This window comes from Poeciliopsis prolifica, unplaced genomic scaffold (assembly GCF_027474105.1).
Source record: "Poeciliopsis prolifica strain line A6 unplaced genomic scaffold, Auburn_PproV2 SCAFFOLD015, whole genome shotgun sequence".
NCBI classification, from domain to species: domain Eukaryota; kingdom Metazoa; phylum Chordata; class Actinopteri; order Cyprinodontiformes; family Poeciliidae; genus Poeciliopsis; species Poeciliopsis prolifica.
The window spans coordinates 1634024-1660701 of record NW_026562390.1 but is presented as its reverse complement, the minus strand read 5'-3'; the positions used below and the strand labels follow the sequence as shown (position 1 = coordinate 1660701).

The following is a 26678-nucleotide window of genomic DNA, read 5'->3' as shown; positions in this document are numbered from 1 at the left end:
GCTTTGATAGAACTAACGGAGCAGCACCAACAGCAGGTGACTTGTCTGCAAAATGACTTGGAGAGAGCCAGACAGGATCTGTCTGGCTCTTTCCAAGTCATTTCTGACCTGCTGAGGCAACAGAAGGATCGTTCCCAAGAGAAGGAGGTAAGTTCTCTAATCCAACTCGACCTGGTCCAAGTTTTCAGCCAAGAGGATTCTTCAGAGGAGGCGCTTTCTGGAGGACCTTGTTCCACGGACCAAGAATCCACGGAGGAGATCCCTAGTGAAACTGGCATGGAAGAGTTTGATCATCCACACATTGACACCATGCAGGAGGGTGAGAAGAAAAGTCAAAATTTTCAATTTGGAAAAAAATTTGTAACACTCTACGACTGAAGAAGTGAAAGAAAACAAAAGAGTGAAAACATTTAGAGAAGGAGCAAGACATGCAAGAGAGACTGAGGACTGGAATCAGACGCAGGAAGGTTGTAGCGTCTGCGTTCGGGGCGCCATGCGACGCTCCGACAGCAGGACGTTTACAGCATTTACGTTTTTCCCCAAATTCGATCCTTCCCCAACCAATTGAAAAAACGTGGGCAGCACGGTGGCGCAGCGGTTAGCGCTGCGTCTTCACAGAGACCCTCTGTGTGGAGTTTGCATGGTCTCCCCGTGTTTGCGTGGGTTTTCCCCGGGCGCTCCGGTTCCCCCCACATCTCCTAAAACCTGCAGGTCAGGTCAGTTGGTCGCTGCAAATCGCCCCCAAAAACAAACTCCCAACACATTTTACTGTGTTTTATTGCTAAACTTGTCAAAATTAGGTTTTATTTAGGACGTGACTGAAAGGTTTTGTTTGTCAACCTGCGTTTGATTCCCAGTCCTGGGAATCTGCTGCATGTCTTTCCCTTCTCTCTTCTCCCAATTTCCAAATAATTGGGAGGAGCCTAAAAAACTTAATTAGACCCTAAAAACTGAAACAGTGACTTTATCCACAAATGGACCCAAAAAAAATCAACTTTCTTTCTCTCTCTCCCACAAAATTAACAGATTACTTAACGCACACACACACACACACATACACACACACACACACACACACACACACACACACACACACACACACACACACACACACACAAGCATAACCAAGCCTTCCCCACCCAATTGAAAAAAACGTGGGCAGCACAGTGGCGCAGCGGTTAGCGCTGCGTCTTCACAGTTACCCTCTGTGTGGAGTTTGCATGGTCTCCCCGTGTTTGCGTGGGTTTTCCCGGGCGCTCCGGTTCCCCCCACATCTCCTAAAACATGCAGGTCAGGTCAGTTGGTCGCTGCAAATCGCCCCCAAAAAGAAACTTACTTAACACACACACACACACACACACACACACACGCACACACACACACACACACATCCCCTCCATGGCTGCCCCCTTATCGTGGTGGGGGGTTTGCGTGTCCCAGTGATCCTAGGAGTTCTGCTGCCCAGTGCAGACGGTTCTAGGTGAGGGACCAGACCAAGTGCAGCCCAAAGATCCCTTATGATGATACGACCGTTGGAACAGGGGTTGTTCTCTCCGTACATGAGGTCCCACCCTGGAGCCACACTGGCCTGGGGCTGGGGCACGCTGGGGAGCCCCTGGTGGCCGGTGGTGGTATGACAATAAAAACCCTTGAATCCCTGAACTATATCAACAATATGTGCACCAAGCAATACATACACTTAGCATTCCACAGATAAATGCTTTTAATCTGGTTAAGAATAATAATTGTACTGTCAATAAATGACGTCTAATTGAATTAGACGTCATATTGGTGTCACATATTGGTGTCACATATTGTGTCACCAATATGTGACACAATTCTGCAAATTGGTCATTGCTTGCAATACCCCTGACTTGTTCAGACGCTCGCAAAGCTCTTTAAGGAAGTTTTCCAAACGACGATTTTAGCGAAAGCATTAGGAGAAAAAATGTCTCATCGTTCACCAAGATTCAACTTTGAACTGATTGGACCCCACGGGAGAAGGGGAGCCCAGCAGAACCACCAAGGCGGGTTCCCTCCTGTGCAGCCCAATGCCTCCCACGAGGAGATCGGAAGGCTGAGCTCCCTCCAGGAGATGGAGAGAGCTGGAAGGTACGAAGACCACCAGCGACTGGCCCACTGGAGGCCGAGCTGGAGCGAGAGAGAGAGAAGAGTAAGGGCCTCCAGGAAGAAATGGAGGCACTTCAGACTTCGTACGAGGAGCTGAGCTCCAAGTACGAAGCTGAAGTTGCTCTGGTGAGGCTGGAGGCCCAAACACAGAAGGATTATGAAGAGGGAATCAAAGAAGCACAAAGACTCCTGGAGAATGAGAGAGCAGAAAAGGACCAGATGTTTCAAAACATGGAGCTTATCAAAAATTATTTTATTCCAGTTTTGACACCAGTCTTAATCCAACATTTTTACAGTTTTGTGTTGTCAATATGAATAATTATTTATTTGGTTAATTGGATGTTTGGGTGAGGAATTGGTAGTTTGGGGTTTAGCAGGGTTGGTTGGTTGGTTGGTTGGTTGGTTGGTTGGTGGTTGGTTGGTTGGTTGGTTGGTGGGGGTGTAGGATTATGATTGGTGGGCTGAACATTTGGTGTGTTGGTTGGTTGTTTTAATTTGCTGATTCATTTGTTATTTTGTTGGCTGGACAGATGTTTGGATGAGGAATAGTTTGGTGAGTTGACTGGTTCATTGTTTAGCAGGTGTGTTGGATCATGACAAGTAGGTTGAACAAATGTTGGTTGGTTGTTTTAGTTGGGGTATTTATTGATTATTTGCTGAGGTGTCATTGATTAATAATAAATCAGTCGGATAATGATTCTTTAGGTTGAATAACTGGTTGGTTGGTTAGTCATTTAGTTACCTGATTAATTGGTTGATCGTTTGATTGGTTGGTTAGCAAATCTGTTGGAACCTGCATGGTAGATTTAATAATTAATTTGTATTTTGGTTCGCTGGTTAGTTGGTGTCTTGGTCAGTTTGTTGGTTGTTCAGAGGGCTGATTGATTTGCTGTTTGGTTGATTGACTGGTTAGCAGGTCTGTGTTTGGTAGATTGAATATGTAATTGGCCGGTTAGTTGTTTTGGTAATTTCTTAATAGGTGTGTTGAATCATGGCTGGAAGGATTAATAACTGGCCTGGTTGTTGGTTGATTAATAAATTGTTTGGTTAGTTTGTTGGCTGTTTGGTCGACTGAAGAATAGTTTAACTTCTTGGTTGGTTAGCAGGTCTTTTGGGTCCTACTTGGTAGATTGAATAATTGGTTTATTGGTTGGCTGGCTAATTATTTGGTGTCTTGGTTAGATTGCTGGTTGTTCAGTTGGCTGATTAATCTGTTGGTTGGTTGATTGGTTGGCAGCTCTGTGTTTGGTGCGTTAAAAATTTAATTGGTTGATTATCTGGCCACTTGGTTGGTGAACAGGTTTCTTAGATCATGATTGGAAGACTGAATAATTGCTGTATTGGTTGTTCAGTTTGCTAATCTTTTGTTTCATTGGGTAGCTAGTTTCTTGTTTGATCAGTTCCTTAGATTAATACATAATTTCTTTATTGGTTGGAATGAACCATCCTTAATTGATAAAATAAGACACATGCAAAACAAGAAATACCCCCGTGAATATTGTTCTGTTGCAGATGAAAGCTTTTGTTCATTCAGCAAACAATCAGCTTCCTAAAGAAAACATTTTTGAAGTAAAAATGTAATCAGCTGTCACTTTAAATGCACTCTCTCGTCTTTTATTGATGAGCTGGTGTTTTACGACAACTTAAACATTAAACATTAAGCCTTTTAGTGTAATGGCTTCTGAAGAGTCAAAGTCCAGGTATCTTTATTATCCTCCAGGGGCAATTTAGCTTAAGTTGGCAGTAACAGATGAAGGTAATGAACATGAATAATAGCACAGCTTCTGTTCAAACAGGTGCTGCTATAAAGTGGATTGAAATACACTTTGAATAGTGGCTTAATGTGACACTTCCCTGACAATATCAATGCCGTGCTTGATAAAGATGTCTTCAACGTTCCCCTATAACAGGGGAGGAAGCTCCAGAAGGTTCCTTGTGAACTGTCACAGCACCCTGCAGGGCATTTGTTTCAGTCTAACAGGGTAGGCCAGCCGCTGATGATTAATTACCCTGAAAATCTGGATAATCTGCATTTCAAAGTTTATGTAGAAGCCACATCTTTCAGATCTGAGCTGCTAACTGGTGTTGAAGTGATAGCTTTGAATGGATGGGAGAGGCTGACCTTTTTTGACCTCAGGTCAGCAAAGGTCAAGTTTGTTTGGCACTTCAGTTATGATGTAACATCTTCATTAGAAAAGCACATTTAAATACTCAACGGTTTCCAAAATAAACCATTTTAATGCTGAAAGGGTTACATCACCTTTGATGCTGCCTGAAAACTTGGGTGTGTCGTTGCCACTCTGCCACATTTTGCCAAACACCCAAAGGCAAAATTACAACACCTTCCACACAAACTGCAAATTCACAGCTATAAACAGGAGTAAATAGATTTCTAGCCTTGAGCAAGTGTTTTGAGAAACTTGAAAAAATGTGTGAGAAAAAATGTGAAATTAATCTCAAACATTTTCTAGAGAAAACCTGAAATTTCCCTGTTTGAAAAGTTGAAAATTTGTAAGAAAAAAGCAGAAAATTTTAAATTAACCTCAGATTTTGACAGGGCAAAATTAGAAGAATTAGACTTTTCAAAATAAAATGAAGAAATTTGAGAAATAAATCTGAAATTTTTAGGTTAAACTCAGACATTTTTAGAGAAATCTTAAAAATTTCAGAGTTTGAAAAGTTGAAAAGTTGTGACAAATTTTTTTAGAAAATTTTAGATGAATAAAAAACTATAGAAATAAAATCAATGACATTTCTTGACTTGGAAAAGTCAACATTTTCAAACTTTTTATACTAAAAAAATGTACAAAAGTCAATTTTCTTTTACTTTTGAACTCAGAAAATTTGAGATTTATCTCAAAATTTCTGGGTGTTTTTTTCATCCTAAGAAATTCCAGCATTTTTTCTAGTAAATTTCTAAAATGAATCTCAAAATTTGTGCTATTTGGCAGAAATGTATTCCTTTACTCCTATTTACAAGGGCCCTAATGCAATGTCGGATAAAAATGACCGAAATAATAAAAAACAAATATTTCACACTGTATGGACGCTGTAAACCTTGATGTCTAAAGTATGGTGACACCTTCTGGCCAACTCTCATCCATCATTTACTTTTTTTTGTAATCAGGTTCATCCCTGCAGCTGAGTCGCAGCCCCAGCCTTTGGGAAAACTATCCTCCCCAAAACTTTTCACATGTGACGTTAACGCGCAGACGCCTTTAAATAAGTCAGAACTTGGGTCTGTCGCTTCTTGAAGCCCAACCGAGGCCCCCGAGGGACAACATGCCTGTGTTCGCGGCTCTGGCTGTGGGACTGGGACTCGGATCCGTCCTCCTCCTGCTCCCCCCAGGTGATCTCCACCTGGAGGACTGGGGCTTTGCGGAGCGGCTCCTCCTGTGCGCGGCGGCCGGAGTCGCCGTCCTGGTTCTGGTTCGGCTGCAGCGCCTGCTCTTCCGGCCCTTGGAGCTGCTGCGGACCCCGGAGGAGGTGGGATACATCGCCGAGGACGGGCGCAGCAAGGCGCGGGCCGCGAACGAGGCGCGCCGCCGGAGGAAAGTCGGGGAGCTGCCGCCGGTTTACCCGAACGGCTGGTACCGGGTTCTGGACTCCCACATGCTGGGCCGGGGAGAGGTCAGAAGCGCCTATATCCTAGGTATGACGCAACTTTTGACGCTGAAACTCCACTGCGTTTTTCTGGAAACACCGATTCTTCTTCTGATGTTTGATTTTGTGTTGAAGTGTGACGTCATTTTCACAAATCTGTGGCGAACACAAAGATTTTCCTCAAGTAAAAGTGAAAGAAATTACTGCAGTAAGAGTAAAAAAGTAATCAGATTATCAGTCATTTAATATTTACATAATCGAATAATCGATTTTTTTGCGTTTTAAGGACCAAAATGACAAAAAAAAAATGTATACACGTAGCAAAAAATACTTTTTGTAAATCAGTTTCTTTCAATATAAAAACTTATGAAACTTTTAACAGAAACTTCAGATGTGTATCTGGGGAATTTTTGCTTAAAACATGTTTTTTCATTCAGTGGGAAAAAAAATCCAGAAATTTGTCTAAAGTAAAAGTAGAAATACTTCATAATAAATTACTCAAAGTGCAGTGAAGTAAAAATACTCCTGAAAGTACATTTTACAAATATTACTGGAGTAAATGCCATTGATTAAATGTAACTAAATTTAAGTGATATGTGTGGGGAAAAGACTGCCTAGACAAAAGAGGTTTCCTGGTCAAGGGTAGGATTATGTTTATTTTTGTTTTTTTAAAAGCTATTACCCCATTAAAAATACTTGGTGTAGCTGCGTTCTCATTACAAAAGTGAGCAAAACTTTGTTGAGATTGAACATTTTAAGAAACACAATTAAAATGGAAACGTCCTCCAACTACTTCCTGTCTTCTTCTTAGTTTCTACCAGTAGTAACATCCTGTTGTCGATCATGTGACTGGTTTGATGCGATAAACAAGTTTTCATTGCTGTTTTGATGCCAAAAAAAAAACAAATTATCCATTTATATATTTTTATTTTCGGGATGCAGTTTCCATGGCAAAACGCCTGGATTAAACATTAAACATTGGTCCGTGATGATTGGTCGTCGGTGATTAGCGGGATGCACCTACTGAAAGCTGCGGGTGGGGCTAAAGAGTCTTCCAGCTTGAATTTAAACAAGAATTAGATTACTGGTTTCATATAAAATACATGTAATTATTTATCTTTTAGTTTTTTAAAACTAGTTCAGGAAGACAGATTATCACGTAACACCAGTAACCCACAAAGGATGATCTTTCTACTTGAAAGTGTGTTCAGTATTTTCAGTTTTCCTTCCACTCAACTTTCTGTAATATTGTTGCATGCAGCCACTTTCTCTCTCCTCTTCTGATAAACCCTCTGACCTCGTCTTCGACTTGTGGTTGCCTTTGAAATGAAGAGGTGTGGCTGGAGGGCAACGAGTTCATTAAATAAAACGACACCAGTAACCCACAAAGGATGATCTTTCTACTTGAAAGTGTGTTCAGTATTTTCAGTTTTCCTTCCACTCAACTTTCTGTAATATTGTTGCATGCAGCCACTTTCTCTCTCCTTCGTGCTTGTCTTGTCAGTAGTCTTCCTTGTTGCTGCTGTAAACCTGTCAGCGCTCCAACATCAACACCGCAGCCTGTTGTCAGTTGCCGTGTTGGTGGCTCTGAAACCACGAGTTGTCGGGTTCTGCTGAACCGGTACGAATTCGTACCGGTTCAGCAGAACCAGCATTGCAACACTCAGGGTTTCCTTTTGGATTTGTTGTGAATCTGTAAACAGTTAATGGGAACAAAACGCACCAAAACAGCCTGAAAGTGAAATAAAATATCAGTTTAAACCAGCAACTTTTATGCTTTTTATCTTTTGCTTTATTCCACATCAAAATGCTCCACAAGCCCGTTGTGTTTGCTTTTTATTTGCTTTTTATTTGCTTTCCTTGTTCTGTTTGAGCTGGAGCCACGATACCAGACTGCTGTCACTCAGAGATGTTTGGGTTTTGTTTTGGGATCCCTGGAAACACTTTCTGGAGAAACAAAGTTTCTGATAAACCCTCTGACCTCGTCTTCGACTTGTGGTTGCCTTTGAAATGAAGAGGTGTGGCTGGAGGGCAACGAGTTCATTAAATAAAACGACAAACTTCCTCTTGGCTTAGCTAGCTGCTTATTAACCAGACTACAGAGTTTAGCACATTTTCAGTTCCTTAATAAGATATTAATGTCACTTTATGGGGCAGAACAAGACAAAAAATCATCAAACATCACAAAAATTATTGGTTTATTAGATTAAAATCAGTTCCAGGGGTGTTTAAAGTGTGGCCCGGGGGCCATTAGTGGCACGTGGGCTGATTTTGTGTGGTCCCACTGCAATTCAAAAGCGATACAAATTTAACTTGTTAAAGCCAGTGGATGCGATTAATTTGTAATTTTCTTACAATGGAAGATATTAAATACAACAAAAGGTGTTTGTTTTTATAGCCACGCTTTAAATCGTGTTTATTTAGAGAGTTTCACTGAGAAGGCGACCCAAATCAGCTTTATTTAATTTATTACATTTGGCTAAATTTTGGAAACATTTTGAAAGAAAGTGACTCAAATTTTTTATTTATTGCTGAAAATAAATGTGTTTAATCCAGAAAATGTGCGAAATCTATGACGCCGTATTACAGCCACTGCAGATGTTAAATTTAGAGAGTTAATGTCTGCCAAAAAGCTCAGAAATTTTGAGATTAATATCAGAAATTTCCTAGAAAAATGAGGACATTTCTGGGTTTGAAAAGTTGAAAGAATTCAGAGATTTTCAAGAAAGAATTTGGAATTTTCTGGATTTCAAATTTTAAAATATTTTCAAGAAAAAATTTTGAGATCTCAGAAATTTTCTGGAAAAAAACATGAACTTTTGTGAGCTATAAAAGTTGAAAATTTGTGAGAAAAAAACAGAAATTTTAAGATAAATCCTGAAATTTTGGAATTTCAAAAGGCAATCAAATTAAACTTTTGAAACTCAGACATTTTCATGGTTATTCTAGTAAATATTAGAAATGTCAAAATTTCAGAATTCTTTTCTTACAAATTTTCAACCTTTTTCAACATTTGGAGCTCCCAAATTTCCTTGTTTTTGTAGAAAAATTCAGATTTTTTTCTTTTAAATCTCCTTTTTTCCCTACAGATCTCATCTAATATGCCACTGTAAACGCTCGACAAGCTCATTAAGTTTTATCTTTCTTTTTTTTTCAGCAACTTAACAAGTTTCTGTTTGGTTAATTTTATTCTTAAAGTTTATCAGTGTTTATCAGTATTCAGTGGGTATTTAATGCAGGTGACGCATAATAACATTGAAATTTAATGATGTTTTCTGAAACAAAAACTGAACTGGCTACTTATAGAGCAATTGCTAGTTTATTGATGAGATATGTTAAAGTTATATTAAGTAATTAATCAGTAATTTGCCTCCTTAACTCATTTCCTTTAAAGGTTTTCTGTTGCGAAAAAATTTGTTGAAACGTCTGTCATACGTTTGTGTTGAATTTACTCCGGTACTCTTTCATTCTTATTAAATTATTTACTTAAAAGTTAGTTTTGTCTTATTTCGTAAGATATTTGCAGTCAAAACTAAACTGAATTAGTCGGTAACATTTTGTGTTTTTGCAGTGTATGGCTGAGTTCCTGTATTTCTGCAGCTGTAATTGCAACATTTTCCCACAAAGACATTCATTTACATTTATTTGTATCTGTATAATTATGATGAAGTTTTTTCTGCTTGGTGAGCAGAATGAAAATGTTTCCTTCTGATTTACTGAGGCTTCGCATCCTGTTCTCGTCTCTCTGCAGTTTGCAGGCTGGTTGGGGGTGTTTGATCATTTAAAAATGGGTTTCAAAGAGGATGTGAGGCTTTCATGTTTGCTGTTGCTTCGCGTGGATTACATCACCGAAACAAGCCGAATATGAAAGAGTTTCTGAGCCTGGAGCACAACAGGGAGAGCCGCTTTTACCACCAGATTTTCCTTTCACTGTCCATCTGTTTGATGGGATAATCAGCAGAATATCAATAAAAATGCGAAGAAATGTTTTTAGATATATTGCTGTTTTCAGAAAGTTGAGTGGAAGGAAAACCTGGGGTAGAACAATTGATGTGCAAGCAACAGGGATGATTACAGCCATTGAGAATATAACATTTTTTTTAAAGAGTTTGATTTATTTATCTGTGTTATTTTTTTGTTTGTTTTTATGTTTATTTTTTATCATCACACAAAGACAACTTGTGTAAATTAAAAAATATTTGTTTTCACTAAGGGAAAAGAAAGCCATCCAAGCCATATGAAAAAGGCAAAGAAAAGTTGGAAGGAGGAGATATGGACACATTTTGTAATTTTCCGCTGAAAACCTGAATTTAAGATGTTGGATCTCAAAAGACATTTTCACTGCATTTCTAATTAAAAAAACAGCTTTTATGTCATTTGAATATAGTTGTTGATAAGTAGTGATGTGCAGAATCATAAACACCAACATGAGGGAATCACAATATATCGGCACCAACATCAGTATCGGCTGATATGAGTCATTTTTAACATATTGGTGTCGGTCTGATACAAACAACTGATATTTATTTTTATCTGTTTCTGATTGGATGTCGAAACAGTAGTAAAATATTTATATAATACTGATAAATATTGGTTATTGGCCATAACAGCAATATTAATATTGAATATCAATTAAAATGTTTGTATCGGTTTTATTTATTAGGAAAAAATAAAGAAATTCAAGTCAAAAAAGTGTTTGACGTTCTGAGGTGCAATGAGAGAAATTTTTAATTGTCCATTGAAGTCCTGAATCTCAGGGGTCAACATGGTTGGCCTTAAACACATTTTCACTGAAATGAAGCCTAGGCGTAAATTCAATCTGGAAGACTCTTTAGCCCCACCCGCAGCTTTCAGTAGGTGCATCCCGCTAATCACCGACGACCTATCATCGCTGGACCAAGCCATGTCGCAGCCATCACCGACCACGCCCCAGTTCATAAGGACGTCCATCCAAGGTGTCTTCCGTTTCGCTGCTGCGCTCAACCCACCTCCACCCCTTCTCCACCTCCACTGTCCAGGCTCCCAGGCATACTTCATTCACTAACCTCCACCACCAGGTTGGGTCCCGGGGGATGACATTCCTATCAGCATCGGGAATGCTCATCCGAGCTTATCGCGTCAGCTCGATGTCCTTAGCCGGGGCCCAAGCGCCAAAGACTTAATTAACTTTTCTAATCGCTTTAATTCTCGTCTGAGTCTCTCCTGATTGAATTTCCACTTCAAAACAATTTTCCTGTCATTTAAACATGATGTGTGCCAAAATTGTGCAATCAAACGTCGAAGAACAAAACCCAACTAAAATCAGGAAAATAAAAACGTAAAAAATCATCCAGAATATTTATTTAAGAAATGTCAAAAATTCCTGATTAACATTTTAAGTTTTTAACATTTTTTACATTTGACATTTTCTGAGTTGAAAGTTTTCAAGATTTGAAAGTTTTAGAAAAGCATCTAGTTTTTTTGTTTGTTTTTTTTTTGATTGAATAAATTTATTTGAAGTAATAAGAACAAGATTTGAGTCACTTTCTTTCAAAACGTTTCTTAAATGGAGCTAAGGTTAATTAATTAAATCAAAGCTGATTTGGTGCATTAAAGTTGCCTTTTTAGTGAAAATCTCTAAATAAACTGGATATATTTTTACCTTTTGATAAAGCTTGTGTAAAAGAACATAAACACTTCAACACTTCAAATTAAAAGCCTCCATGTACATCAGTGGGTGAAATTTGGATTGTTTTTGAATTGCAATTTGGGGCCGCACAAAACCAGTCCAATGGCCACAAATGGCCCCCAGACCACACTTTGGACACCCATGAAATCTAACTTTTCCTAAGTAGTGATGTAGGAAAACCTCATTTTTTACCAGCTGTGTTCATCCTGCAGCAGATTTCCTCATAAAAACACAATTTGGCTGTTTTTCCCTGAAGCCTCTGTGGCTTCAGTTTCCCATATTTTGCTGACACCGGCTGGGAATCGTTTCTGTCTCCCTCTCGTCTGCTTCCTGCAGCCGTCTTGTATCAGATTCTGCCTACAGAGCACATTTTGCTTGATGCTGTCATAACAGATTGAGTCGGGAATCGAGTTCTGCAGTACGACAGGCTCTGGCAGCGTCGCAGTGCTGTGTCACGGCACGTTTGGATTATTCTTGTTATTCGTCCACGATATCCTGCCGGGGCGATGAAAGAGCCGGCTCAGATCGCTCTGATCCAGCTGAACTCAGAGGAAGAAAGAAGGAAAATTAGGCCTGTCACAATAAACAATAAATCAATTAATCACATGATAAATTAAAATGAGCTCACTCATTTGCATCGGTTTTCTCTTTCTACCAAAACTGGTCTAAAGAGACTTCATAATTCATTTTGTTTGTTTATTTTGGATATTTAAAATGTTTTCCAGTTCCAGTGTTAAATGCTCATCATAATTTAAAATTTATTCATCTTTGCGAATGTTTTCTTACTTGAAAAAGGCTCTCAAAGCAACGATATTATCGTTTATCGTGATAGTTGCTGGGAGAATTTATCGTCCAGCAAAACGTATCATTGTGACAGTTTTTAGCATATTTATTCAGTGAGTTATCAATCACAACTGGGCCAAAACGGACCTGTCACAATAACAGATTTTACTGAACAATAAATTGTCCCAGCAGTTATAGCAATAAACGATAATATTGTCGTTTACAGACACCGGCACTGGGAGATATCTTAAAAATCCAAAATGAAGAAACAAAACAACAAATAAAATGAATTATAAAGTTTCTGTAAACAACTAAAAAAGGTGGCAGTTGAAACCAAAAGGCTGAAGACTTTATCATCCAGTTTTTGGTGTCAGAAAAAGAAAGACGAAAATTGAGTCATTTTAATTTATCGTGCGATTAATTTAAGAGACTAATTCATCATTATCTTCAGCTCAGCCTACAGGTTTGATTACTGTGACAGCTGAAGAAAAAGTAATTAAAAAGTGCATTAATCTTAAGATGTTGTCACAAAATGTTGAGAAATGGCCTGAAAATGGATGAACTGCAGGTATGGAAAGCGCCTTTAACAAACTTTACTGGTTGATAAATTGCCCCAGAAATTATTGCGATAAACAAGTCTTGTCATTTTGAGACAGTTTGCAACTAATATAATGAAAATGGCATCACAAGGAACATTCGCCCCCTCAAAAACTAATAAGTTTTGGTTTTGTACACAACAATCAACACTGCGTGGTGACAAAATGGAGGCCGGCGTTTCACACAGCTACAAGATGGAGGCCAGCAGTGATTTATTTTATTTTTTAAGTCAATTTTGGAACGTTTTATTTCGAAAAAAGCGATATTTTTGCACACTCCTACTTATGTGATGATCAATAATGTAAAACTCAGATTTGTCAATGACATCACAGCCAAAGTTAGCACATTGCTAGCTTGTTGCTAGTTGGAAAACCAGTGGGACTAGCCATCTGGTTTTGGTGCTAATTGCTGCTAGCAGGTAGTTTGGTTGAGGTTTAAAGGCATACAAACAATTATAGCTGATAACAAATAGTTCCTACATGCAACTGTATTTTATTTGTGGCACCCATAGTGGATATTTATGCGAATTAATTATTTGCATAAGATCCTTGACCAGCCTTGTTTGTTGCACTTCTTGGTTTGTCTGTTGCCATTTCACAAATCTCTTTTACCTTAATGATGTTCACTTCCATCATTAGGATGTTATGCCATAATGGCATGCCATAGAATAATAATCAATGACTAAATTGTTTCAGTTACATTTATTTCAAAGGATTATATAAAAGAAATTATGTAAGATTGCTCACAGAAATTCTGCAATACAAGTTGCTTGGTTTCATTTGATAGATGTGTATTTAGCACCTGATCTCATTGGCTTTATTTAAATATGATGCTATTTTGAGCAGCAAAAGGATATTACATAAGATCCCAAAATAATATTCTGAGTGGCTTGGATATTTATCAAACATGTGTCAAGTGTGCAGCTCCATCGACCGCCCCTGTTGACATTTCTGCCTGTTAAATGTCAAACTACACCCTGGTGAATATTGCTCTGGCCCTTTCCATCCTCATTAGCTCAGTAAGTATTAGCGTTACCTGTTCAGCTCAGACCACAACAACCCAGATCAATATGTACAATTGGATAAAACTGGTGCTAAGTGCGCTCTAGCATCAACAAGAACAAATAAAAAGATTTATAAAAATACAACATATGTGACTCCTTTAGTGGCTAAAGCCAGTAAAGGAGTGGCTAGAGGCACTAAAGGAGTGGCTAGAACCACTGACGCTAACATTGCATTACTGAATTTGCAGCTAGCTGTGTTGCAGTGCTGAGACTCGCTTATTGTAGCAGCTTGAAGTGGTAAAGTTAACTTCTTGCACCAGCTAGCTGTGATGCAATGCTAAGGCTAACTTGCATAACCAGCCAGAAGTGCTATGGCTAAATTGCTGTATCAGCTAGCTGTGTTGCAGTGCTGAAGCTAACTTATTGTACCAGCCAGAAGAGCTCAAGCTGACATGCTGTAACCAGCATTACTAAGGCGAACTAGTTGTTCCAGCTGCGCTGATTCTAACTTGCTGTACTAGCTAGCTGTGTTGCAGTGCTACAGTTAGCCTTCTTTAGCATGTTACAGTACCAAGTAGGTTCTGTTGAAGGTTCGGGTACCACCTACCAGTGGAAAGCTGTTTCATGGCCTGTTTTTTCCATGTTTTGTGGTTCAGGTCAGCAGCTGGTGGTGTTTCGGGGCCACGATGGGAAAGCCTATGTGCTGGACGCGTACTGCCCCCACCTGGGCGCCAACCTGGCTGTGGGGGGCCGCGTGTTGGGAAACTGCATCGAATGCCCATTCCATGGCTGGCAGTATCGGGGAAGCGACGGGAAATGTGAGAAGATTCCGTACTCAGATAAAGGTATGAAAACAGCACAGACAGCTTCCTGTCTTTGGTTTCAGTGGTACAGTTGCCAAATACGCTGGGAAATATAAATTTTTATGACTTTACTCTGTTTTCTGACCTTCCTTCCTTTCCATTCTTCCTTACTTGCTTCCTCAATTTCCATTCTTAAATCTGCAAAAATAGTTCCTTTCTCAGCTCCTTCAGTATTGCATCATAAAGTCAGTATATTTCTTACCTGTGCATACATGTCTTTCTCTCTCAGTACCACAGTTCGCCCAAGTGCGCCGCTGGCCCAGCTGTGAGGTGAACCAGCAGGTTCTGATCTGGTTCCACTGTGACGGGTTGGAACCGCAGTGGAGCGTCCCGGAGCAGCCGGAGGTCGCTGACGGCCAGTGGGTCTACAGAGGCAGAACCGAGCATTTCATCAACTGCCACATTCAGGCAGGTGGAAAAAATTCTAACTTTTATTGTTCACCTTTTTTTCTTCCACTAAATTTTCCTTTACTGTATTTGAATTTAGGGTTTCACAATACTTCATAGTATAGCTCACTGGTCATAATTAACCAATATTTTCGTTACTTTTTTAATCTTTATTATTATTTCTTGATTATGGATCATTACGTTTCTGGCAAGTTTGTTTTCAGAGTGTTTCAGTTGAAACATTAAGGCCTATGGTACTTTTGATATACTTTGTCTTATTTTCTACTAATGTAAAAATGAAAATTGCACCAAAGAAGATGCAGCTTGCTGATGCATTTACAGACTTACGAGAGAGTGGGATTTTTCAGTTTTGTATGTCTTTTTCATTATTTAACTTGCTGATTTTTGGTTCTCAGTGAATATTTAGGGGGTAGTTAATCTATAAAACAGAGAACCGTGTCGCTGTTGTTGCTAAAATGAATTGTTTCTTCAGGAGATCCCAGAAAATGGAGCGGACATCGCTCACCTGAGTCACCTGCACACCCCGGGCCTCCCCAGCGGAGTGGATCTGCGCTACACCAACAGCAAAACCTGGGAGTTTGTGCGACACGACTGGAAGGTAATCAAATATTTCTTCTCTCTTGCTTTAAATATTGAAAATGTTCAGAGCTTCGTCTTTGCTTCATTCAGTCGCTGTTATCTCTGTGCACTTTGCTCCTGTTTATTCAGCCAAAGATGTCCTCTGGAGCCTTTTCTGTTTCATGGAAACACTTTTATCGGGCTTATCAGGGAGGATTTGCGTCTTTATATAATGAATCGTTCTTGATAACCCAGAGGAATCCAGATATTGTCATGATCTGACCTTTGTATTCCTCATTTCCCTGATCGTGAATCACTTTTGTCTGTTTTGTTTTTCGGTTTCCCTCGTAGGTTGAATGGGATCCGGAGCCTGAACCCAACAGTCACTGCTCTCAGATGAGGGTCAATCATTCACTTACCTTGTTTGGATGCCGTTTGCCTCTGCTGGATCTGCGCGTTGTGGCCAGACAGGTACAGTTAATGCAGTACGCACAGCTGAAACCACATAGTTACTTTTTAAAATAATTACATTAAAATAATAGTGATTTTTTTTAAATATACTTTCCTCAAATTCAAAGGTTTCTTTATTTCATAGAATCTGAGTATAAGTTTGCTAAAACATTAAAAAATACAATCTAAAAGCAAAAGAAAATGGATATGAATAAGCTTACTAGAAAGTCTTCCTAAAATATAAAAATAAATAAATTTAATTTCCTGAGGGAGTCTTCCCAAGGGATAAATAAAGTACAAGTCTAAGTCTAAGAAGTGGTTAATAGAATGTACTTTGAGGTCCAACAAACCAGAAGTTGAAGCTTTAAGCTAATTTAGCTAACTATGAAAACATTTAGCGCACTTAGCTTCCCCGAATACATTTCTTCCAAAAAGTTTTAAATTTCTAATTTACTTGGTTGTTTTGTAAACTTGCAGGTGAGTAAAGTTTGACATCTGTGTTGAAGTTTTAGTTAATAACTGTTAGGATCATTCTGGTAGTTAGTAGTTTGTATTCATGCTCTTGTTTTGAAGTAGCTGAAGAGTGTTTTCACAGCAGTTCCTGTTTCCTCCGTTTCTCTACTGACGTTATTTCAAACAAGAAACAAAAATAAAACGGTAGCTAACAAACGCGAAGATAAAAACAACATCTAGAACATGTACAATAAAGTTTGGTCAGAAATGGCTGAAAAAATACTTAAAAGTAGTTAGCCGTTCATTTTCATGCTCTTATTTTGAAGTGGGGTAAGGGTGTGTACATTGTAGTTCCTGTTTTCTCTATATTGCTTTATTTCAAAGAAGAAACAAAAATAAACAGACAAGATATTGACATAAAACAATATCCAAGGAAATTATAGAACATGTAAATCATTATCAACTGTTGGTTATAAACTGCCAAGAATCATTCAAGCTATTAATATTCATTCTTTTATTTTGAAGTGTCTGAATACTGTTTACACAGCAGTTTCGGTTTCCTCCATTTTACTTTAATTCAAAGAAGATAAAACAATTGAGAAAAAATATAAACGGAAAAATTGTATGTAAGGACTTTATAGAACATGTAAATTATCATGTTAAAACTAAATTGGTGCTGAAGGGTAATAATATGAATTGAAGTTAGCGATTTAGCATTAGCTTCTGCTACACAAAGTGTTGGTATAGCACTTTAGGGTTAGCACAGCTAACTGCATAGTTAGCTTATTTATATTATATACTTTACATTTTTGATAACTACATTCATAAATTACAGGCCTAATAACAGCAATCGATGCTGTAAACCCAGCAGTTTATGTTTTATTCCCGGTTCGGTGCCGTTCGTAACTGTTCCAGGTGGGCCCGGGCCTGGTGTTCCTGCGGTTCGACCACAGCTTCCTGGGTCGCGGCTTGATGATGCACTGCGTGACGCCTGTGGAGCCGCTGCTGCAGTGCGTCACTCACACCATGTTCTACCAGAGGAACATCCCAGCTGTGGTGCCCAAATTCATCCTCAAAGGAGAATCCATTCAGGTGCAGCGCTATGAATTCATTCACTTCTTTTAATTCATGTTTTATTCAGTCTTAGACATAAATGGTGAAATTGCTTTTCATTGGGTGTGAATTTGATTTTTACTTTTCGTCTGCTCTCCCTTTTGTTTTATTTCTATTTTATTCATATTTTAAAAAAAAAATCACATGCCAAAATCTTCAAATATTTAAATGTTGAAATTGTTTTCTATATAAACATTTATTCAATTTGAAAGGATAATTTTAACCTTTAGTTTTATTTTATTTAAGCTTATTTACATATTATGAGTGTTAAGTTCATGTTAGAAGTAAAATCAATTAATATTCATTTAATTTATTGAGCAAATTAAATAAAAACTAAAAATACCTTTTTAAATATTTTATCTTTAAATACTGGAGTTGTTCTTTAATAGCAGTATGTTGCTATTTCCTTTGAAATGACTTTAATCTGAAGTGATCACTGGGTGCATGTTTCACCCACTCCTCCTCGCGCCATACAGTCACTGAAAAAGTGTAAATATTGTCTCATTAAAGCTGATAATTAGCTTGGCGGTGAAGAAACAGCGTCAGAAAACATGTAAATTAACATAAAAATCAAACTAAATTTTGGTTTAAAAGCTGCATATTATAATTACAATCAAATTGTTTGATCAGACTTCCAGAAATCTATTTTTTCTCCAATGTGGCGCTGAATAGTAATAGTTGGCAGCTGCTGGGAAGTGAAATGCCAGATCTCAGCAGCAGCTAAAGTCACTGTGGAGTGACATTTCACAGCAAACCCCCTGCTGAGTCATGATAATTTACTGCGACTAGACAGCATAACAAACATAATAATGAGAATAAACTCCTGGTCCCTGTTCAGTCACCAGATCCAGATGTTTGTTTGTTTGTTTGTTGGCGTCCGCAGTTTGAACGCGACGTGATGATCTGGAACAACAAGATGTACATTTCCAAGCCCCTGCTGGTGAAGGAGGACGCTGCGGTTCGGAGGCACCGCCGTTGGTTCAGCCAGTTCTACAGCCAGAACAGCCCGCGGCTGGAGTACCGGCGGGACACTTTGGACTTCTGACCCGCCTCTGGAGGTCCCCTCGGTCCGGCTCCAAGAAACCTCTCAGAGAAGAAGTAATTTTTATCTGTTTCAGGTTGAAAAAATTAGGCTATGCAGTTTTTTTTAATGCTTTCCTAAAGGACTAAAGTCCTAGATATCCATCCAAGGTCACGAAGAGAAATAAATTCCCTTTAACCGCTTAATGTGAAATTTTTAATAACAACAAGCACATAAAAACTGTCTAAAAGTGTAAATTTGTTGTATAAGTTTATTATGGGATGGTTTGAACTTGAAGAAATGTTCTGTTCACATGTAAATGTTTCACAAAAATTCACACTTCACATGTTTTTACAATTTCTTTTGGGTATGTTCTGCTTCTAATAACCACCCAATCACTTAAAAACCACATCCAGCTGGTTTTTTTTTTTTTTTGTTTTCTTTTAGCAATATTTTAATGTTTTTTGGTGTTTGGAAAATGGGCTATTTCAAAAACTTCCACTGGCACTGAGCCGTTACCTAGAAACCAAAGACGACGTCTGGGTAGCTGGTTTTACTGATGAGAATACGCTGTGATGCGTAAAACTATCTAAACACTTTGAAAACGCTGTTCCCCTCCTTGCCTGTGGGGGCGCTGCACCGGGAGCGTTTCCTTCTTCACAAAATGTAAATAAAAATGGAGTAGCATCAGATTTTAGCAGTTGTAAGGTCTCTTTTGTCTTTGGTGAAAGTCTACTGGCCATTTTTCCCACTCGCAACTCATTTGTTTCGGTTGTATTTACCCAGAATGCCCTGCACTGTAGTCCACTTCCTGCTTTTAGAGTGGCCTCTAGTCCGTTCGGTGTTGAGTTCGATTAGACATTCACACCTCCCCAAACGAATGAGACTTTCTAGTGACAAACAGACCAAAATTCACTGGCGAATTTTGAAACACCTGTTCCCCGCTTCACCTGTGGGGGCGCTGCACCAATAACCATTGAAGTAAACAACAAGAAAACCTCTGAAGAAGACCAGTTCCACTTCCTTTCCACAAAAGATTAACAAAAAGCTTCATTTAAGTGGCTGTAGGATTTCTCCCTCGTCTAAAATCTGTTGACGTGAAACTTTAAAATGTGACAGAAACAACATTAGCGTTAGCCAAGCAGGAGGAACTTATCGTCTCTGATGCTCATGAATATTAATTTTAGTAGCTGACAGATGATCCACGGCTGTAATGTTTATTTAAATACGCTGATTAAAGCTGTCTCTCATGTGCTTGCTCATGCATTTCTTAGCTAGAAGCTTCCAGTCGAATATGTTAGCGGGTTAAATCGAGCAGAATCGGTGGGGAAAACGGTTTTAGCCTGATGGATTTTGCAGACTGAACTCTGGTCCACCTACAAACCTCAGTTTTGGTCCTGTTGAAGTGAACTCTGGTGCGGTTTGAATGCATATGTGAACATCAAGTGGACTGAAGACCGCTCCAAAATCAGGAAATGGATTTTGGCGCAAGGCATTCTGGGTAAATACAACCAAAACAAATTAGCTTGTGATTTTTACATGCTGTAAAAAAGCTTTTTCTGTTTTAGTTTGTGGTAGAGATGTTTGTGCTGAAGCATCACATTAATAATTAAGTCACCGTAGAGATTTAAAGGGGAAAAACACAGTTTTGAAAGCTTGTTTTTTGGTATGAAAAATTACCTGCCAGGAACAGCAAACACTCTTTGTGTCAGTGGATGTTGAGTTGAATCTGCAGCCTTGTGACGAGCTTCACGAAGCGGACACACACAACAACAGATGGGGCCAATCATCAGACATCTGCTCCACCACAGTTGGGTTTGGCTGCAGCGGAAGTGTCAGGAGTTGGTGACGGTCCCATCTGCAGCAAACCGTGCGCGTGATTTCAGCGCAAACAACACGCCGCACCACTTTCCCGTCTGGCCGACCGGACCAGCCGAACCTCTTTCTGCAGAAAGGAGACGTACAAGGAGGAATACCACCGGAACCACTGGAAGTTCAGGACTGTGGAAAACCAGGAGTCATTGTGAATACAGTTGCAATTAGCTTAACTGATTAATATATTTATTGTAATTACGATAAATCGGATTATAAAAAAAATCAGAGGAAAAAGATTATCAAAAAGCATTTTGATAATTTTTCATTTACAAAGTACTACAAAAATGCAAACAAAAAAATATTTTATAAATAAGAAAATAAAAATTTTAGGCAATAAAGTATTTGCTAAACCTAAACATTTTCTCAAAGTGTTACTATGATGGTATGAGACATACTGTGAAAAAGTCAAGCTGCCATCTCTCAGCGCTCCCAGGGTAACTAGAAACAGCCATGAGGCGGAGTTTAACACTTGCTCTCTGCTAGGGCCAGTTAGCATAGCATGTCATGAATGCTAAGGCTAGCTAGCATAGCATATCGTGAATGCTAGGGCCAGCTAGCATAGCATGTTGTGAATGATAAGGCTAGCTAGCATAGCATGTCGTGAATGTTAAGGCTAGCTAGCATAGCATGTCGTGAATGCTAAGGCTAGCTAGCATAGCATGTCGTGAATGATATGGCTAGCTAGCATAGCCACTGATGATGGCGGATGTAACTGTTTTCCTGTAGTCACATCCGTAACGTTCCAGGAACATTTAGCAGCTAGTAAATCTTGATTTAACTGATTAATAAATTAAAACCAGTTATTAATTGGTGTTCAAAGGAGATTTTTATATTTTACAGAATTGAACCTGGTGAAGCTGTAAATGCCATTTGATTAATTATGGGTAAAACATATTTTTAATGAACAAGATTTTTTTGAATCTTAAATACAAAATGTATGTATTATTTTTATAGTTTTAGCTCAAATCTGAGTGTGTTCCTCAAGAAAATTACCCTTTTTTGAGTTTTTATATTAATGCTAAAGTGCAAAATTTTACTGTTAACCGCTGTTAGTACAACCAAAACTTTAGCATGGATGTTGAATTTTATTCAGCAGCATAGCAGCAAATTTAACCTAGTAGAAGCTAAATGCGCTAATTATAATCATTTTCCAAAGCTAGCAAAAACACTGAAGTGCTAAGTAAAGAATTACCTCCACTGTCAGCACATAAACAGATTAGCAGAAGTGCATCCACCAGAGTTTTTTATGCAATTTTCCCTTTTTACAATTGAGCTGGGTTGTAAAACTTTTGGACTTTATTCCCATCTGACCTTGGTTATCAAAAATGCTACTACACAGTTAGCTTGCAGGCATTCTCCACTGACACAAAAATTTGGTCAATAAAGCCTGCAGGCTCCTTTGGGGCTTTTATTTTTAGCTTTTTAGAAGTAAAAACATGAATCTGGGAAAGATTTTTCATGTTCAGCTGCAGCATTGAGACAAAACGAAGCAGAAGGGAACAATAGCCGGGTTCCACATGCATGATTTATGCAAGAACCGAAACATGAAAAACACATTGGAAAGGCAGGCATCCATCTGAAAATGCCTCTTTAACTCAGTTATTTTCAAGGTCTCATCGTCGATTTGCTGCAGTTTTTGCAAAAACAGGTTCATGTTAAGAGCCCAACAGTTCCAGTCCAAAAGGAGCCTCTGCACAGCCTCACCCCCCCATAATCAGTTGTTTTCTTCACACCATTGCACTTTAGCATGCTAGCTTTCATTTGCTGCACAGACCAGGAGAAGCCGAGGACAGGCAGTTTGCAGAGAAGCAAGCTGCTGTCATGTTGAGCGCTAAAGCATGTAGGCGTTGAAGCGCAACACGTTCTGACTGTTCTGTCCTTCACTTCACTCCCACTTCAAATGCTTCCAACACGTCGATTCATCTTTCATTCACTCAGGCCTTCATCTTCACCAACAAAGGGGTTTTTAGAGAGAGGAGGGACAATGACTAAAGATTTGATACTATTAAAATGTTAAAACCTTGAAGAAATTAGTGGAATTATTTTAATTTTGTATCATTTGACCTTGCACATATTGGAAAATTGGTTAACATTTCAAAAATGTATAATGATTTAGACATTAATCCCTAATTAGTGTGTATATTTCAAATATATTATTTAGCCTGATATGTACTCTTTACTTTGTCGTATACAACAGCTTGTTAGGGACTTTGTAAATAGAAGAAAATGAATAAGAAAAAAAATTATATTTTTGAAAAACATGGACATTTCTGAGTTTGAAAAGTCAAACATTTTCTAGAAAAATAATCAGAGATTTTGAGATTAATTCAAGAAAACAAATTGGACAGTTTTCTGACTTTCAGGAAATGAAAATGTTCAACGTTTGAAACTGAAAATTTGGAAAAGTTTCAATTTTTGGATTTTCGAAACTTCTAAGGTTAATCTTAAAATGTGATTTTTTTTCAAGAAAATTTTAGACTTTTTAAACTCAGAAAATGCCTTATTTTTTCTAGAAAATTTAAGAGATTAATCTCAAAATGTAAGTTTTGTTGATGGAAATATACTCCTCTTATGTATGCAGTAGTGTGGAAGCTTTACCTTGAGTGAGTTTTTTTGTTTGTTTTTTTCTGAAACAAACTTATAATTCATGCATATAAATATTGTTCTGGTTGGTTGCATTTGTTTAAGTTCATATTTATCACTTTGCCTAAGTAAAATAAGCCGCTAAGAAAACAGCAATTTCTTTCTGGACTTGCTGATTTTGCAACTGGATGTGCAATACCGGAAATGCCCAGCAGGGGGAACTGAGGAGTGTTTCAGTGGGAAAGTGAACGTTCATCTTTGGTCAAGTTTTGGTTATAACGAAATTATTCTTTATTCGGGGGAAAACAAAAGCTTTCCTCAAATAAAAGTAGAGACACATTATCGTAAAATTTACAATAAATTGTTTTATTATACATTTTTTCCAAAAAGTTACTCAAGTAAATTCTCAACTTCACCAGTTTTCAATAAGTTATTAGCAGTATTGGATAATAAACATCATCAGCTGTTTCATTCGCTCATCCTCCATCTTCTCAGATTGTTCTCCAGAATTTATGAGAAGGAATTGCTGATATGGTAATTGTTGCTTTAGAGCAACATGAGGTCCTCCTTTTACTCTGCAGAGGAGTGTGTGTGTGTGTGTGTGTGTGTGTGTGTGTGTGTGTGTGTGTGTGTGTGTGTGTGTGTGTGTGTGTGTGTGGGCGGAGTGTGTATCACTCAAAGCGTCTCCCTGCAGCGTGTGTATGTGTGTGAACTTGGTTTTTGTCTCACCGTGTTTATGATTCATCCTCAAAGAACCGGAGAGTTGTTGTTCCGTCTCAGGCCGGATTCTGGTCCAGTTGTATTGATGTGAGGAGGAGGATGAGGAGGACGATGAAGATAACGAGCCGCCTTCAGCCCACAGGGACCGACCCGCCTGTGACAGTCAGGCTGCAAGCTCAGCATCAGGAGCGACGCTTTACGTTAAAACTTATTTATTCAATGTAGGAATTTGGTGATGATGGAGACGTTAAAAGATGTTTCTGCTTTTGTTTGAATATAACAGAAACATCATAGATATATTGAAATATTAGTACATTTCCACCAAACGCATATCAGAATTTTGTTTTCTGACATTAATCTGAAATTTTCATTTTTTTTAATTACTTTTTTTACTGTTCAAAACCTGGAATTTGTTTTTTGAGAGGTTTCTGATATTAAGCTAAAATGTCTATTTTGAGTTTCTAGTAGCAATTTTTTTAACTTTCAAGCTTATAACTGTCCTTATTTAGTTCTAGAAAAGTTCTGAGTTTAATCTACAAATTTCTGATGTTTTTGCAAAAAATTTTCAACTTTTGAAACTCTGAAATTTCTGGGGAGGTTTTCTAGAAAACTTCTGAGATTACTTTTTTTATTTTTGCAATATTTTGAGCATTTCCAGCTCAGACATTTCCTGTTTTTCTGGAATTTTCGGGGGTTGTCAAACTCAAACATTTGTGTGTTTTTTTAAAGAAATATTTTGTCTCAAAATGTTTTGGTGTTTTTCTCGACATTTTTGAATTTTCTTGTTTTTAATTTTTTTAAAATGTTTTTTCTATCAAATTTTAAAGCTCTTTGAGGAATTTCAAAATTTCTATCTTAAATCTTTTTGTAGCAAATTTTGGACTTTTCAAGCTCAGAAACGTCCTTAATTTCTTCTAGGAAATTTCTGAGATTAGTCAATTTCAGATTTTTCTGTGAAATATTCAAATTATCAAACTCAGAATTTTCAATGTTTTTCTTATATTTTTCTCTTTTTTTCTTGCAAATTTTTGATTTTTCATACTCAAAAATGTTTTCCAGATCATTTCTGAGATGAATCTCTGAATTTCAGTTTCTTTTTTGCTGCAGAATTTTACTTCCTGTTTTCTTCTATCTGTAACGACCCTGATACGCTGTCATATGACAGAGACCTTTCTTCCCCTCTCTGAGTCATGTTGTAAATGTTTTTCTGCTCCAGGGAGTTTGTTTATTCGCGTTAACGAGGAAAACCTTCTTTAAAAATAAATCCTTCCAGACAAGCCCAGAGGGAAAAGCAGGACTCATGTTGGCTCATCCTTCTATGATTTATTCAGATGCTGTTCCTAAAAACGACAGAGGAAAAGTTTCTCTCCTTTAAAAATACAGTTTCTTTCTTTGTTCTGCTTCTAAGAATTTCAGGGTTAGGGTTAACTACTTTTGCTTTGTTTTATTTTTACTGTCCAGTAACGACAAAGACAACCTCACTTTTACTTTCTGTCTCTGTAATGTATAAATACTTTTATCATCACACTTTAATGCTGTTATTTAAATCAAAAGTGTAGTTTTTAAATGAGTACATACATTACTATTAGATATGGATTTTATTTTAATTCCATGTTTCTCAGCTCTTATTGCTAGAGCTTGTAAAATAAAACTAACTCCCCACACGGTGATGGCACCATCATGCTGCGGGAATGTTTCTCTTCTGCAAGGAGGAGGAAGTTGGTCAGAGTTGAAGATGGAGGCTGCAAAAATAATAGCACTGAGGAGAATAACCCTCAACATATCACTATAGGACATTTTCATATGTTGGGAATGGTCTAGTCAAAGTCCAGACCTTAATCCAACTGGCACACCTTTCAAATTTATCTTCACTGGGGCTCTCCTTCCGGTTTATCTGTGCTTGAGCTTTTTCTTTTGGAAGAGAGAAAAATATTTCAGCCTCTACATGAGTCTGTTTGCAGTGGAAGGTGTCGAATAAAAATGCACACCTCACTTTTAAGATTTTAACTTGTAAAATGAGAAAATTCATTTCACAGTTCAGGGCAACTTTAGCTGCAAATCTTTGATGTTCTGCTGATGTCAAAACAATTATTTTGGAATTGCTTCTATGAATGAAATAACTAAATTAAATTAAAATAACATGTTTTTACAGAAGAGAAACACATTCAAATGAGATTTTTATTTTTATAAACTCCGATGAACAAGTGAGCCGCATATTGTCCAGAGAAAGACATCATCCTCCGACTACTTCCTGTCGTCTTCTTCGTCGGTTTGGCCAGTGGTAACATCCGGCTGTTGATCATGTGACTCGTGTGATGCGGGAAAAGAAACGTTTCCATTACGGTTTTATGAAATTCATCAAACTGCGGCTGGTGTTCTGACTCTGCTACCCAACAAGCCGCCCTGGTGGCGATGCGCATGCGCACACCGATGTTACGTCACAGGTTGCTTACAGGGGTTTCGTTTTGTCTGTTTTATACCTCATCCCAGCAGAATCAAATTGATTTTTTTTTTCGTCTCAAAATCAGCGTGTTTGCTATTAATTTGTAATTTCAGTTTCTGCAAGAAAACCTCAAAATAAATGTCAGTAAAATACAACGCAGCTCGCTGTTGTTGCAAAGTGACAACATGGATTCAGATTCTTGGTTGTTTTTCAACGTCTGGTTTTGCTGCTCTGTCTGCGTCGCCCTTTGTTATTATTATTATTACAATTATTATCATCATCATTGCTATCCTCGCTGCAGAGAGAGGGATCCACGGAGGGCGCGCGCTCTTGTTGTGAAGGAAGCCTGTTTCCATGGCAACCGGGAGGCCGATTCGCCTGGTTTCTGCTCAGGCTGCAGGGTTGAT

At 38.2% G+C, this 26678-nt stretch overlaps 1 protein-coding gene across 1 annotated transcript; it reads left to right on the top strand.

Moving 5' to 3' along the window:
• Positions 1-5270: 5270 nt before the first annotated feature.
• Positions 5271-19342, top strand: zgc:92275 (cholesterol 7-desaturase nvd). The gene is made up of 7 exons (XM_055040694.1): positions 5271-5782; positions 14441-14629; positions 14877-15055; positions 15528-15653; positions 15965-16084; positions 17432-17608; positions 18513-19342. The coding sequence occupies exons 1-7, from the start codon at positions 5413-5415 to the stop codon at positions 18672-18674; spliced, it is 1323 nt and encodes a 440-aa protein (XP_054896669.1). The 5' UTR covers positions 5271-5412; the 3' UTR covers positions 18675-19342.
• The last annotated feature ends 7336 nt before the right edge of the window (positions 19343-26678 follow it).

Excerpts from the sequence above, each read along its gene's own strand:
- zgc:92275 (XM_055040694.1), top strand. The coding sequence starts at position 5,413 with ATGCCTGTGTTCGCGGCTCTGGCTGTGGGACTGGGACTCGGATCCGTC. Across the intron at positions 5,783-14,440 it reads CAGAAGCGCCTATATCCTAG|GTCAGCAGCTGGTGGTGTTT; the intron begins GTATGACGCAAC and ends TTTGTGGTTCAG. Across the intron at positions 14,630-14,876 it reads GATTCCGTACTCAGATAAAG|TACCACAGTTCGCCCAAGTG; the intron begins GTATGAAAACAG and ends TTTCTCTCTCAG.